Source organism: Hypanus sabinus, chromosome 12, assembly GCF_030144855.1.
Source record: "Hypanus sabinus isolate sHypSab1 chromosome 12, sHypSab1.hap1, whole genome shotgun sequence".
Classification (NCBI taxonomy): Eukaryota; Metazoa; Chordata; class Chondrichthyes; order Myliobatiformes; family Dasyatidae; genus Hypanus; species Hypanus sabinus.
Genome location: NC_082717.1, coordinates 7,213,289 through 7,228,468, shown reverse-complemented (window position 1 = coordinate 7,228,468; position 15,180 = coordinate 7,213,289). Strand labels below are relative to the sequence as shown.

The 15,180-nt window shown below is 46.1% G+C and overlaps 2 protein-coding genes across 6 annotated transcripts in view; one reads left to right on the top strand and one right to left on the bottom strand.

The window, feature by feature from the left end:
- Positions 1–15,180, bottom strand: part of LOC132402606 (uncharacterized) — a 31,148-nt gene that overhangs the window by 7,614 nt on the left and 8,354 nt on the right. The window contains exon 1 of one of the 3 annotated variants that reach the window (XM_059985509.1): positions 1,005–1,028. The exons of 1 other annotated variant lie outside the window; for it this stretch is intronic. The gene's annotated coding sequence lies outside the window, so the exon portion shown is untranslated. Of the gene's footprint in view, positions 1–197; positions 289–1,004; positions 1,029–15,180 lie in introns of those variants that run through there. One more of the 3 variants, XM_059985507.1, reaches the window with a different exon arrangement.
- The window catches only part of fuca2 (alpha-L-fucosidase 2), a 125,074-nt gene that overhangs the window by 105,162 nt on the left and 4,732 nt on the right, over positions 1–15,180 (top strand). The window contains exons 1-5 of one of the 3 annotated variants that reach the window (XM_059985506.1): positions 41–185; positions 7,692–7,879; positions 9,990–10,329; positions 11,589–11,799; positions 12,746–12,936. In XM_059985506.1, the coding sequence (XP_059841489.1) occupies positions 7,735–7,879; positions 9,990–10,329; positions 11,589–11,799; positions 12,746–12,936 (887 nt within the window). In that variant the 5' untranslated portion in view covers positions 41–185; positions 7,692–7,734. Of the gene's footprint in view, positions 1–40; positions 186–216; positions 572–7,691; positions 7,880–9,989; positions 10,330–11,588; positions 11,800–12,745; positions 12,937–15,180 lie in introns of those variants that run through there. The other 2 variants (XM_059985504.1, XM_059985505.1) reach the window with 2 other exon arrangements.

Below are 15,180 nucleotides of genomic sequence, written 5' to 3'. Positions count from 1 at the left end.
TCACTAACCCACCTTCCCTTTCCTATTCTGGCTTCTTCCCCTCCCCTTTCCAGTCCTCATGACGGCGACTGTAAAATCCCTTCCGAGTTTCTCAGAGAAACTTCTGGAGAATCTCTAGAAGTTTGCGTGCAGATTTCCAGCATCTGCATTAACTTTTTCTGATTTTTTTTTCTCGGAAGGCTGTTGTAAGTATTTACATTTAGAAACAAGAAAGTGGGATTCAATGGGGGTTTGCACCGATTTGAAATCAGCCCGTGGTTAACAGGGCGGGCTTTAGGACCCAGCGTTGCACAGCCCCCTCTGCACACTTCCCTGTCGTTCCGGCTCCGCAGGCTGCCCGGACTCCTGCGATGGTGGCTGCGGCTCGGCTGCGCTGGGCATTCGGCTGCCCAGGCCTGGCCCTGGCCTGGGCCCTGCTGTCGATCGGCCCGGGCTGTAGGTCAGCGCCACCCCCGAGCTGGGACACCATCGATTCGCGGCCCCTGCCGCCCTGGTACGACCGGGCGAAGTTCGGCATCTTCATCCACTGGGGAGTCTTCTCGGTGCCCAGCTTCGGCAGTGAGTGGTTCTGGTGAGTGGACGCGGGGGTCTCCCGGTGCCGGTGCCAGTGCCACTCTCCTGCTTACTTGCCTATTGTCGCTGTACAGACCGGAATCAAAGTTTGCCAGATTCTTGCAGAGGTGGCCAAGCTCTGGACAATTGTGACATAGAGCACTACGGCACAGAAACAGGCCATTCGGCCCATCCAGCCCATGCCCATTCCGGCCAGTCCCATTGGACCTGCATTCGGACAATAGCCCTCTAATCCTTCGGCAGTCCACATTAAAGGTGCACTACCGCCACCAGCCGGGGTGGAGTGTGGTGTAGCGAGCTGGGAATTAAATGCCCTGCTAGTTCTTTATCAAATGCAAGCTAAGTTACCCCCAAAAGCCTTGTAGATTATAAATAATGAAAGACAATATTGTGAATTAAATTCAGGTCCCTAACTTAAAGTCCGTACCAACCCTCACGCAGAGTAGTGCAGACTGCATTTGCTTTCTTTCAGCCTTATATGCTTCACATTGTAAAATAATGTGTTCAGTCGTTTCATAATGATGACAAAACCTACACATCCAGAGTGAGCAGATAGGGAAACAGATCCTGGAAAGGTGTAATAATAAGAGTTGCGGTGATGGGAGCTCTTAATTTCCTAAATATCAATTGGCATCTCCCTAGAGTGAGGGGTTTAGATGGGGTGGAGTCTGTTAGGTGTGTACAGGAAGGTTTCTTGACACAATATGTAGATAAGCCTACAAGAGGAGAGGCTGTACTTGATTTGGTATTGGGAAATGAACCTGGTCAGGTGTCAGATCTCTCAGTGGGAGAGCATTTTGGAGATAGTGATCACCTTTACAATAGCATCGGAGAGAGATAGGAACAGACAAGTTAGGAAAGTGTTTAATTGGAGTAAGGGGAATTATGGAGCTATCAGGCAGGAATTTGGAGGCTTAAATTGGAAACAGATGTTCTTAGGGAAAAGTACGGAAAAAATATGGCAAATATTCAGGGGATACTTGTGTGGAGTTCTGTATAGATATGTTCCAAGGAGACAGGGAAGTTATGGTAAGGTACAGGCTGTGTATAAAAGGCTGTAATAAATCTAGTCAAGAAGAAAAGAAAAACTTACAAAAGGTTCAGAGAGTTAGGTAATGTTAGAGATCCAGAAGATTATAAGGCTAATAGGAAGGAGCTTAAGAAGGAAATAAGGAGAGCCAAAAGGGGCCATGGCCTTGGTGGGCAGGATTAAGGAAAACCCCAAGGAATCCTACAAGTATGTGAAGAGCAAGAGGATAAGACGTGAAAGAATAGGACCCATCAAGTGTGACAGTGGGAAAGTGTATATGGAATCGGAGGAAATAGCAGAGGTACTTAATGAATACTTTAGTATACACTATGGAAAAGGATCTTGGTGATTGTAGTGATGACTTGCAGTGGACTGAAAAGCTTGAGTACGTAGATATTAAGAAAGAGGATGTGCTGGAGCTTTTGGAAAGCATCAAGTTGGATAAGTCACTGGGACCGGATGGGATGCACCGCAGGTTATTGTGGGGGGTGAGGGAGGAGATTGCTGATCCTCTGGCAATGATCTTTGCATCATCAATGGGGATGGGAGAGGTTCTGGAGGATTGGAGGGTTGTGAATGTTGTTCCTTTAGTCAAGAAAGGGAGTAGAGATAGCCCAGGAAATTATAGACCTGTGAGTCTTACCTCAGTGGTTGGTAAGTTGATGGAAAAGATCCTGAGAGGCAGGATTTATGAACATTTGGAGAGGTATAATATAATTAGGAATAGTCAGCATGGCTTTGTCAAGGGCAGGTCGTGCCTTACGAGCCTGATTGAATTTTTTGAGGATGTGACTAAACACATTGATGAAGGAAGAGCAGTAGATGTAGCATATATGGATTTCAGCTAGACATTTGATAAGGTACCCCAAGCAAGGCTTATTGAGAAGGTAAGGAGGCATGGGATCCAAGGGGACATTATTTTATGCCAGAACTGGCTTGCCCACAGAAGGCAAAGGGCAGTTGTAGACAGGTCACATTCTGCATGGAGGTCGGTCACCAGTGGAGTGCCTCAGGGATCTGTTCTGGGACCCTTACTCTTCGTGATTTTTATAAATGACCTGGATGAGGAAGTGGAGGGATGGATTAGTAAGCTTGCTGATGACACAAAGGATGGAGGTGTTATGGATAGTGTGGAGGGCTGTCAGAGGTTACAATGGGACATTGATAGGATGCAAAACTGGGCTGAGAAGTGGCAGATGGAGTTAAACCCAGATAAGTGTGAAGTGGTTCATTTTGGTAGGTCAAATATGATGGCAGAATGGTAAGACTCTTGGCAGTGTGGAGGATCAGAGGGATCTTGGGATCTGTAGGACGCTCAAAGCAGCTGCACAGGTTGACTCTATGGTTAAGAAGGTGTACGGTGTATTGGCCTTCATCAATCGTGGAATTGAATTTAGGAGCCGAGAGGTAATGTTGCAGCTATATAGGACCCTCGTCAGACCTCACTTGGAGTACTGTGCTCAGTTTTGGTCACCTCACTACAGGAAGGATGTGGAAACCATAGAAAGGGTGCAGAGGAAATTTACAAGAATGTTGCCTGGATTGGGGAGCATGCCTTATGAGAATAAGTTGAGTGAACTTGGCCTTTTCTCCTTGGAGTGACGGAGGATGAGAGGTGACCTGATAGAGGTGTACAAGATGATGAGAGGCATTGATAGTGTGGTTATTCAGAGGCTTTTTCCCAGGGCTGAAATGGCTAGCATGAGAGGGCACAGCTTGGAAGTAGGTACAGAGGAGATGTCAGGGGTAAGTTCTTTACGCAGAGAGTGGTGAGTGTGTGGAATGGGCTGCCGGCAATGGTGGTGGAGGCCGATACGATAGGGTCTTTTAAGAGACTTTTAGATCAGTACATGGAACTTAGTAAAATAGAGGGCTGTAGTAATTTCTAAGGTAAGGACATGTTCAGCATAACTTGGTAGGTCGAAAGGCCTGTATTATGCTGTCGGTTTTCTATGTTTCTACGATGTTTTTCAACAAGGAATAATTAAGCATTGTATGCCCAATTCTTTGTCAAGTCAATATAATTCCTTCCCTTCTTGTTTTACTTCCTTCAGTTTTAGGTGTTCTGTAAAGATGTCTCCCTTTATGCCCATTATTGCATAATGCCAGAATAATGCAATTGCCTGAATCCTAATTCTTTACCCCACCAACCCTTTAGCTTCTGATTTGCTAACTGGAAGTTCTATATCCACAGCAGAATTGTTAGCAGCTTTTTTGGCCAAACAATCAACCCGCTCATTCCCTTCAGCACCTCTATGTGCAGGGACCCATAAGAAGCAGAAATGAAGACCAGGACTTTGAATCTGAAGTAAAAAGTTTCCAGCAGTAAATCTGACCTGTTGCTACAATGACCTGTTTGAAGTCAAAGCCAAAAAAGAACCTGAAGAAATTACAACTTTGCAAGGACAAATCCCCTCCACCCACTGTCAGCCTGAAACGATGGCAACCAGCTCTGCTGTATTTACTGATAAACAGTGATGTTCCCAACAGTCTTCCAACACACTTTTAACAGAGTGATCATTCCTCTGTCCTCGCAGATTAACCCAGTACGTTAGCAACTTCAACCCTCGCAGCTGTAAGGGTCGTCGTTTCATTTCGGCCAGTAGAGCTGAAACAGGAGATGACCTTACTGCATCACAACACAGTCTTTAAGCCTGTGCTTGTATCACATCCAAACTTTTCGAAGTTGAAGATGAAGCTGATCCATAAGCCAGACAGACATAATCAAGTACAGATCTAATTAAACAAACAAAGATGGTCAGAGATTTTCACATAGCACCTCATAGAATACCCACATAGACACCCAAGGATACTTAATGCCCCTTTACATTTATCAGTTGTTATACTGATGTTGTGCTTCCAGGTCAGCTTATTATCCAGCCACATATCAGGAAATTTTACCACTGGCACTTCAAGTGTTTGACGATATAATTTCAAATCAAGTTCAGGTCTATTGATTCTCTTTGCAAAACACATAAACTGTGTTTGAGCTACTGAAAGCTCCAAACCCTATCTAATTGCCCACTGTTCAACCTTATTAAATGCTAGTTGCATTCTATATACAGTTAAAGTGAAATTTCTACCTCTGATCCATAAAGCTTCATCATCAGCAAAAAGTGATTTACCCACCCCAGTGCCTATCTCAGAGAAAATGACATTAATCATAATAGTAAACAATAAAGGGCACAAATACCGCCTTGTGGAGACCCATTCCCTATCTCATAGAATCCTGACTATACCTTCCCCACCCTTACCTGCATATACCTTCCAAATACAAAACTCAGAAAAAAGTATAGCATTCCTCTCACTCCTAATTTCCATAATTTAATCAAAAGACCTTCCTTCCATAACATACCATCTGCTTTTTCTATATCAAAAATGCTACAGTTACATTTTCTTTATTTACGGTGCTTTCCTAATATCATCTTCCAAACATAAAACTGAATCCAATGTCCTTCAATCCTTTTGAAATCCACTCTGATAAAATGCTATATCTCCTCTTTTTTCCAAAATATAATTCAACTGCTCTATTACCATATGTTCCGTAAGTTTTACACAAATGGGACGTCAATGATATTGGTCTATAACTGGAAGGATTGGATGGGGGCTTCCCAGGTTTTAGAATAGGCACTATTACTGGCTTTTTCCAAGAGGAGTGAAGGTGGCCTAAGCAAATATGATTCAGAAATTTTAATATTCTCTCAAGAGAGTTGTCAGCTATATGTTTAAACATACAATGACATATATCATCCTCTCCTGGAGCCGTCTGACCTGTACTATGAATAGCTTTCATAAATTCACACAAGGAAAATTCTACATCACTGGTACTATCTCAGGTACAGCAGGCTTCCAACACATCGGGGTATTCACTGAGAACCCTATCCCTACATCGTTTAGCCTCTTCACTTAAATTATCTTGATTATGAAATTCAGCAAGTGACCGACTCAGTAACTCAACCTTCTCTATTTCAGTAACAATTGTATTACCTTCTTTAATCAATGCTGGAGTGTTAGTAGCCCTATGAACTCCCACCCCCCATTTTCTTAATCATTCCCCAAAAATCTTCAAGTTTAAGATCCCTTCTAATACTATCACAATATGACCTCCAGTAAACCTGTTTCCCAACCTTCACTACTTTCCTCACCATGGCCTGTGCCCTTTTATACTTAATAAAGTCACCTGGAGAGTGAAACTTGTTAACTTTCCTAAACGCTTTATTTCTCTCCCTAATTGCCTCTGCACACTCCTCAGTCCACCATGGTACAGCCTTTCTCCTATTACTGCCCTTTTTAATAGGAATCACAGTTTGATGAACAATGCAATGTAATCTTTCATTACATAAATCCACATAATCTTCAACATTCAGCCCTGTCAGACATTCATCGCATAAAACCTTAAACTTCTCCCAATTTGCTTTACCAAAATTCCACATTCTAAAAGTGGCCTGTCCCCTATACAAATCCAAACCCAGGCTAATATAGGAAAATGAGCATTTCCCAATGTTTCATCTCCATGACCTCCCACTCATTCACTCCAGCCAGAATGTTCGAAACTAAAGTTAAATCTATGGCAGTTTCCGAACAATAATGAACATCAAATCTCGTACCCCTCCCATCACTAAGGCACACAAATGAGAAATACCTAAAAATTCTTCTACAATCAAACCATTACTATCATTCTGTGAATAACCCCACAGTGAACTCTGTGCGTTAAAATCCCCACACAGCATAACCCTTAGTGAGCTAGAGCTACATAGGCTTTCCAACAAATCAATTGAAAGTTTTCCACAAGGGTTGTAAAAATTTACTGCTTTAATACCCCTACCTGTTGAATCAAATACTTCTACTGGTGCCTCCAATACTTTATTTACATCCACAACTCTATGTCCTATTCCTTTCCTTATAAAACTTGCAACACCACCCATCCTTCCGCCTCTACATCCAAGTCATTTATAAAGATCACAAATAGCAGGGGTCCCAGGACAGATCCTTGCAGCACTCCACTAGTTACCGATCTCCAGGCAGAATACTTCCCTTCCACAACTACCCTCTGCTTTCTTCCCTTAAGCCAATTTTTTATCCAAATAGCCAAGGTTCTACTTATCCCATGCCTCATGACTTTCTGGATGAGTCTCTCATGAGGGACCTTGTACGAACTCCTTACAGAGGATACCGGGACTGAACTTGAACTCCGAGCTGTAATAGCGTCACAGTAAATGGTACGCGTCCATGGGTTCAAAAGTAAATTTTGTTATCAAAGTCCATATATGTCATATGCTCATACTTTAAGAGGAGGTGATGTGTTAATTGTTTGAAAGGATGAGAAACAATGTGAGAAGGCATTATGATTGAAAACTCTACCATATACAACCCTGAGATTCATTTTCTTGTGGGCATACTCACTAAATCTATAGAATAATAACCACATCAGAATCATTGAAAGATCAGGCAAGCAGGACTTTCAACCAGAGTGCAGAAGACAAAACACTGTGCAAACACAAAAAGAGAAAATAATAATAATAAATAATTGAGCAATAAATATCAAGAACATGAGATGAACAATCCTTGAGAGTGAGTTCATAGGTTGAAGGAACAGTTCAGTGATGGGGCCAGTGAATTTGAGTGAGGTTATCCCCTCTGGTTCAAGAGCCTGATGATTAAGGGGTGAAAACTGTTCCTGAAGCTGGTGAGGTGAGTCCTTAGGCTCCTGTACCTTCCTGATGGTAGCAGTGAGAAAAGAACACGGCCTGGGTGGTGGGGGCCCTTGATGATGGCTTCCGCTTCCCCTTTGACAGCATTTCGTGCAGATGTGCTCAGTGGAGGTGAGGGCTTTGTCGGGGATGGACTGGGCTGAACCCACCACTATTAGTCGGATTTTCCATTCAAGTGTATTGGTGTTTCCGTACCAGGCCGTGATGCTGCCAGTCAAAGCACTCTCCACTACACATCTGTAGAAGTTTACATGTCTTCCCGAATCTCTGCAGACTCCTAAGGAATTAGAAGGGCGGCCGGCTGTGCTTTCTTCATAATCGCAGTTGCGTGCTGGTCAATACGTGTGCACACATACTCAGGTTCTCATTTCCCACAGGTTCTACTGGCAGAAGCAGAGGCTGAAACAGTATGTGGAGTTCATGGAGAGGAACTACCCTCCTGGATTTACCTACCCAGAGTTTGCCCCGATGTTCTCCGCCACCTTCTTTGATGCAGAGGTTTGGGCTGATCTCCTGGCCTCCTCGGGAGCCCGATACGTCGTCCTGACCTCAAAGCACCATGAAGGTACTAAGCTTCCTTTGCTTTCTCGTAGCCTGAGTCAGCACGTTAACGCTGAAGAGAAATGGTGTGTAATTTGAAACCCTCGACTGAAAATAGAAAGATTGCGTATTCTCCACAGCCATTGATGTCACTAAGGTGCTTTGCCTCAGGTATGGTGAACTGTGTTGTCTGCGTCAAATCAAATCAGCAATGATTGTGTTGGGCAGCCCACAAGTGTCGCCCAGTTTTCAGCACCAACACGTGACTTACTAACGCTAAGGTGAAAGGGGGAGGAGACCAGAGCCCTTGGAAGAAACCGACATGGTCATGGGGAGAACATACAAACTCCTTACGGTGGCGCTTTCCCTGTAAAGGAATGGCACTAACTGCTACGCTAGTGTGTTGGCCAGTTTGTCAATGTTCTGACCAATTTGCACCAAAATGAATTTTATTTTTGTTCTGATTGTGTTCTTGTAAAAGCTGGGCTGAGTTTGTGTGTCCCTTGTGAACACTGCTAATCTGATGGTATGGGTCTGTGAGGCTGTTGCAAAGACTTTCCTCATTGTGCCTGGGCACACGTGACCTTGTGCTGATGACAATAAACTCACTTTGATTTTACGACCATAAACCGTCGCATCAGAATAGGCCATTTGGCACATTAAGTCTGCTCCGCCATTCCATCACAGCTGATTTATTATCCTCTCAAAACCATTCTCCTGCCTTCTCCCTGCAATCTTTGATACACTGACTAATCAAAAAGCTATCAAACTCCATCTTAAATATACCCAGTGACTTGGCCTCCACAGCTGCATATGGCAATGAATTCTACAGATTCACCACTGTTTGGCTAAAGAAATTCCTCGTCATCTTTGTTCTAAATGGAAAGTCCCTCTATTCTGAGACTTTGCCCACTGGACCTAGACTCCCCCACTATAGGAAACATCCTCTCCACATTCACTCTATTTGTGTCCACTGGTCCTAGACTCACCCACTATAGGAAACATCCTCTCCGTCCACTCTATCTGTGTCCTCTGGTCCTAGGCTCCCCCACTATGGGAAACATCCTCTCCACATCCGCTCTATCTGTGTCCTCTGGTCCTAGACTCCCCCACTATGAGAAACATCCTCTCCACATCCACTCTATTTGTGTCCTCCGGTCCTAGACTCACCCACTATAGGAAACATCCTCTCCGTCCACTCTATCTGTGTCCTCTGGTCCTAGACTCCCCCACTATGGGAAACATCCTCTCCATGCCCTCTCTATCTGTGTCCTCTGGCCCTAAACTCCCCCACTATGGGAAACATCCTCTCCATGTCCACTCTATCTGTGTCCTCTGGGTCCTAGACTCCCCCACTATGGGAAACGTCCTCTCCACATCCACTCTGTCTCTGTCCTCTGGCCCTAGACTCCCCCACTATGGGAAACATCCTCTCCATGTCCACTCTATCTGTGCCCTCTGGCCCTAGACTCCCCCACTATGGGAAACATCCTCTCCACATCCACTCTATCTGTGCCCTCTGGTCCTAGACTCCCCCACTATGGGAAACATCCTCTCCACATCCACTCTATCTGTGCCCTCTGGTCCTAGACTCCCCCACTATGGGAAACATCCTCTCCACATCCACTATCTGTGCCCTCTGGTCCTAGACTCCCCCACTATGGGAAACATCCTCTCCACATCCACTCTATCTGTGCCCTCTGGTCCTAGACTCCCCCACTATGGGAAACATCCTCTCCACATCCACTCTATCTGTGCCCTCTGGTCCTAGACTCCCCCCACTATAGGAAACATCCTCTCCACATCCACTCTATCTGTGCCCTCTGGTCCTAGACTCCCCCACTATAGGAAACATCCTCTCCACATCCACTCTATCTGTGCCCTCTGGTCCTAGACTCCCCCACTATGGGAAACATCCTCTCCGTGTTCACTCTATTTAGCCCTTTCAATATTTGATAGGTTTCAATGCAACCACCCCTCATTATCCATAACTTGAGCAAGCACAGACTGGGATCCTTCAAATGCTCCTCACACGTTAACCCTTTCATTCCCAGGATCACTCCTGTGAACCCTTTGACACAGTGCAGCTTTAAACAATGGTGGTTATATTGACTTTGATTTTGTGTCCCCTGTAGGTTTTACACTCTGGGGGTCGAAGTACTCGTGGAACTGGAACGCAGCTGACGTGGGTCCTCACCGTGACCTTGTCGGAGAGCTGGCACAAGCTGTCCGTAATAGGACCAGCTTGAGGTTTGGCCTCTATCACTCCCTCTTCGAATGGTTCAACCCCGACTTCCTGGAAGATGCTGCCAGCATCTTCCGGACCAAAACGTTCCCCGCCACCAAGACCCTGCCGGAGCTGTACGAGATCGTGAACAAGTATCGCCCAGAGATTCTCTGGTCTGACGGGGACGGTGGAGCTCCCGATACCTACTGGAACAGCACTGGCTTCCTGTACTGGCTCTACACCCAGAGGTACTGCAGCATCACCATTTTAACCATCAGTAATTGGTTTACGATTGTCACGTGTACGGAGGCACAGCGAGGAGCTTTGTTCAGCTGGGTCACTTCCTCACGGCGGAGAGTGAAGATGGCGGAGACAAGGGAAGAACATTGACAGAATGCAGACTGAAGCCGCACAGTTGCTGAGACTGAGCCGTGCAGGGCCATAACGGGGTAGATTGAGAGGGCTGTCCACGTGCAGTTTGCACATCCTCCCTGTGATATTCTTCAGCTTTTCCCTGGGAGAGTCTGGGACCAGAGGGCACAGCCTCAGAATATAAGGACGTCCCTTTAGAAAAGAGATGAGAGATTTGTTTAGCCAGAGAGAGTTGAATCTGTGGAATTCATTGCCATAGACGTCCGTTGAGGCCAAGTCATTGGGTATATTTAAAATGGAGGTCGATAGGTTCTTGATTAATAAGGGACATCAAAAGTCGCAGGGAGAAGGCTGGAGAATGGGGGTTCAGAGGAATTATAATGGAATAGCAAAGCAGACTTGTTGGGCCACGTGTCCTAATTCTACCCCTGTGTCTTATGGGCTCATCTATGTGCTGGCGTTGGAGAAGATCCAGAGCATGCTCGTAAGAATGGCCCTGGGAATGAAGGGGTTAACATAGAAGGCACGTTTGATGGTTCTAGACCTGGAGTTTAGACAAATGAGGGGAGTTCTCATTGAAACCTTGCGAATATTGAAAGGCCGAGATAGAGTGGATGTGCAGAGGATGTTTCCTACAGAGAGGGTGGCAGGACCAGAGGGCACAGCCTCAGAAAGGAGAGATGTCTATTTGGAACAGAGATGAGGAATTTCTTTAGTTGGAGGGTGATGAATCTGTGGAATTCATTGCCATAGATAGCCGTGGAGGCCAAGTCATTGGGTATATTTAAAGTGGAGAATGATAGGTTCTTTACAAACAAGAGAAAATCTGCAGACACTGGAAATCCGAGCAACACACACAAAATGCTGGAGGAACTCAGCAGGTCAGGCAGCATCTGTGGACAAAAAGTACAGTCGGTGTTTTGGGCCGAGACGTCGACTGTACCTTTTTTGCATGGGTGCTGCCAAACCTGCTGAGTTCCTCCAGCATTTTGTGTCTGTTGCAAAGATAGGTTCTGGATTTGTAAGGGTGTCAAAGGTTACAGGAGAAGACAGAAAAACTGGAGTTGAGAGGGATAATAAATCAGCCATGATGGAATGTCAAATCAGATTCTGGTCCCATGTCTTATCCTTTCAGTCCTGTGCGAGAGACGGTGGTAACCAACGACCGATGGGGCGCGGGTACCATTTGCAAGCACGGCGGATTCTACACCTGTGCAGATCGGTACAGCCCAGGGCACCTCCTCACCCACAAGTGGGAGAACTGCATGACCATCGACTCCAAGTCCTGGGGATACAGGCGAGAGGCCCAGCTCCGGGACTACCTCTCGATCGAGCAACTGGTGAAGGTAGAGTGCACCTGTTTCATTCATTCACTGGGCGCAGTGATTTACTACCCACCCCTGACTGCTCCTCCATTCATCCTTCGGATTCTTCCGGGAGTCAGGAATGATGAGCAGCTTTTCAGCTTATTTTAAAGTACAAATTCTGTCTGACATTGGAGATTGTGACAGGATGGTGCAGAGGGAGCTTCTTACTGTGTCAGACCCTGTAGGTTGTTACAGGATGGTGTGAATGGAGCTTCATACTGTGTCTGACCTTGTACATCGTGACGACTCGGTGTGGAGGGAGTTTCATACTGTGTCTGACCCTGGAGGGTGTGACGGTACTGTGCAGAGGGAGTTTCATACTGTGTCTGACCCTGGAAGGTGTGACAGGACTGTGCAGAGGGAGTTTCATACTGTGTCTGACCGTGGAGGGTGTGATGGGGCAGTGCAGAGGGAGTTTCATTCTGTGTCTGACCCTGGAAGGTGTGACGGGACGGTGCAGAGGGAGTTTCACTTGTTTCATCGTTGTACTCGATTTGTTTTATGTTGGCAGCAGATCATTTAAAAGTTAAAATGTCTTTTTCTTCAGAAATCTTCAGAAATGAATGGAAGTTAAAAATTTACTTATCGACGTACACTTTTTAATAATGTTTAGGCTGGAGGAGGGGAGGTCCAACTTGTCAACTTACAGTTGCCCCCTGCAGTGAAACAGGCTCTTCACACCAAGTCATCCCTGCCAACCAAGATGTCCACCTTGATGCTGCCTGACCTGCAGAGTCCCTCCAGCATTTGGTGTGTGTTTCCCTAGCCTCTGTAGAATCTCTTGTGGTTCAGCATGTCCGATATGCCCGGTTTCTGGTTGGTACCCTTGAGGTGAAAACCACTTCACTCATTGAAGAGTAATTGTGAATCACCTGCTGATTATTTTAAGAGTTGGCCAATTGGTAACAGTCGCTCTTTCTGCCAGACGCTGGTTGAGACGGTGTCCTGCGGAGGGAATCTCCTGATGAACATCGGACCCACTCATGACGGTCGGATCGTGCCCATCTTCGAGGAGAGGCTGAGGCAGATGGGGCAGTGGCTGCAAGTCAACGGGGAGGCAATCTACAACACCAAGCCCTGGAGGAAGCAGAACGACACGGTCACACCTGGCGTGTGGTAGGACCATCGAGGGCAGAGGCTTGAGTCATCCTTAGTACCAATCATCCACATCAGAGCATCTCTGAAATTCATTCCATTCACTTCGATCCGAAGTGGGGCCAAATTTATCAGCACCAAATTTATTTCCACGTCCCACTGTGTGTGCTTGTAGAGTTATGGGGCACTACAGCAAAGAAATAGGCCATTTGGCCCATCTAGTCCATGCTAAATTTTTACTCTGCCTTGGTCCGTCGACTCAAACCAGGACCATAGCCCTCCATACCCCTCCCATCCAAGTTCCCTCTAAATATTTTACTTTTCACCCTTAATCTCTAGTCCCATGCAACTTGAGGGGAAAAAGCCTACAGACCCCTCATGATTTTGAAAACCTCTATCAAATCACCTCTCATACTCCTACGCTCCAGGGAGTAAAGTCCTAACCTATTCAACTTGTCTCTGTAACTCAGGTCCTCATGTCCCGGCAGCATCCTTATAAACTTTCTCCGTGTGGCCTGAGATTCAGCCCATGTTGGGGGTTTCGGTTCAAATCCCTTGTTAGAGGCTTGAGACAGACACTGGGGTGTGTGGGGGCTTCCCCAGTGTTGAGTAGGTTGAGTCCTGCTCTTTCAGGGGGCAATGCCTGTGTCCGAGATCTTAGGCAGTGGTTCCACCTCACTTGTCATGGCCCTGTTGATAGAAGAGGCAAGGCTTGTCCAGTGTCCATTGGGCCATAAAATGCAGGCCATTCAGCCCATCGAGATTACTCTGCCATTCCATCATAGCAGGCTTATTATCCCTCTCAACCCCATTCTCCTGCCTTTTCCACGTAATCTTTGACACCCTTAATGATCAAAAACCTGTCAATCTCTGCTTTAAATACACCCAATGACTTGGCCTGCACAGCCGTCTGTGGCAATGAATTCCACAGACTTACCACCCCCTTGTTCACAAAGTTTCTCCTCATTCCTGTTCTAAAGGGACATCCCTCTATTCCGAGGCTGTGTCCTCTGGTCCTAGACCCTCCCACTGTAGGAAACATCTTCTCTACATCTATTCTATCTCAGCCTGTCAATTTGTAGGTTTTAATGAGATCCCACCTTATTCTTCTAAGCTGCAGCCAGTACTGGCCCAGAGCCATACAGGACTGTGTAGAACTCATAGGCACAAACAGTATATACAGCTGGGGTGCCTATGACTTTTGTACAGCACTGTATTTGTCAACGTGGAGTGGAGAGTGAGTCTGTAACTTTGGCAGGAACAAAGGATGTTGGGAATGGTGAGGGTGGAGGACTGTGGGTGGGGTGTGGGACAGGTGGCAGAGGAGGAGTACCAGGGGTGGGGAGGTGGGGTAGTGTGGGTGCAGACGCATCCAGCCCTGAGGCACCAGGCAAGGCTGTTTGATTTCAAACAATTAGTTTATTGACCATTACAGAATGTCTCTCTGGTGCTTCCCTCTCTCCTCCCTCTCCCTTCCCCTTTTCCCAACCATGATTCCTCTCTCCCTTACCCCTTCCCACTCCCAGTCCACATTAGAGACCCATATCAGAATCAGGTTTATTATCACTCACATATGTCATGAAATTAGATTTTTTTTTGTGGCAGCAGTACAATGCAATACGTAAAATTACTACAGGACTGTGCAAAAGTCTTTGGCATCCCAGCGATATAAACGTGCCTAAGACATTTGCACGTTACTATATATTAACCCTTTCATTCTCAGGATCATTCTTTTGAACCCTCTCTGGACTCTCTCAAATGCCAGCACGTCCTCTCTTAGAAAAGGGGACCGAAGCTGCTCACCATACTCAAGGTGCGGTCTCACCAGTGCTTTATCAAGCCTCAGCATCACATCCCTGCTTTAATATTCTAGTCCTTTGAAATGCACTGGCCTTCCTCCCAATGTCTCAACCGCAAATTAACCTTTTAGGGACTTCTGCACGAGGACTCCCGAGTCCCCTTACACCTCTGATTTCTGAATTTGCTCCTCATTTAGAAAATTATCTACCCTTTTAATTCTTCTAGCGAAGTGAATGACTTGCCGGTTGTAACGGGCAGCCTGGAAGGTTTTCGATGGGCAGGGGCACACACTTTCCTTCTGGGTGAGGGTGGGTACCTCTCGACCAACGTGGCGCCGTTTTTTGCTTTGGTGCTGTTTGCCAGCCTGAATAAGTGGGTGTGGGACAAGGAGGGCGATGAGTGGACATTGTGATAAAACCCGTCACACATGCATTTAAGCAATGAGTGAAATTTGTTGTTCGTGTC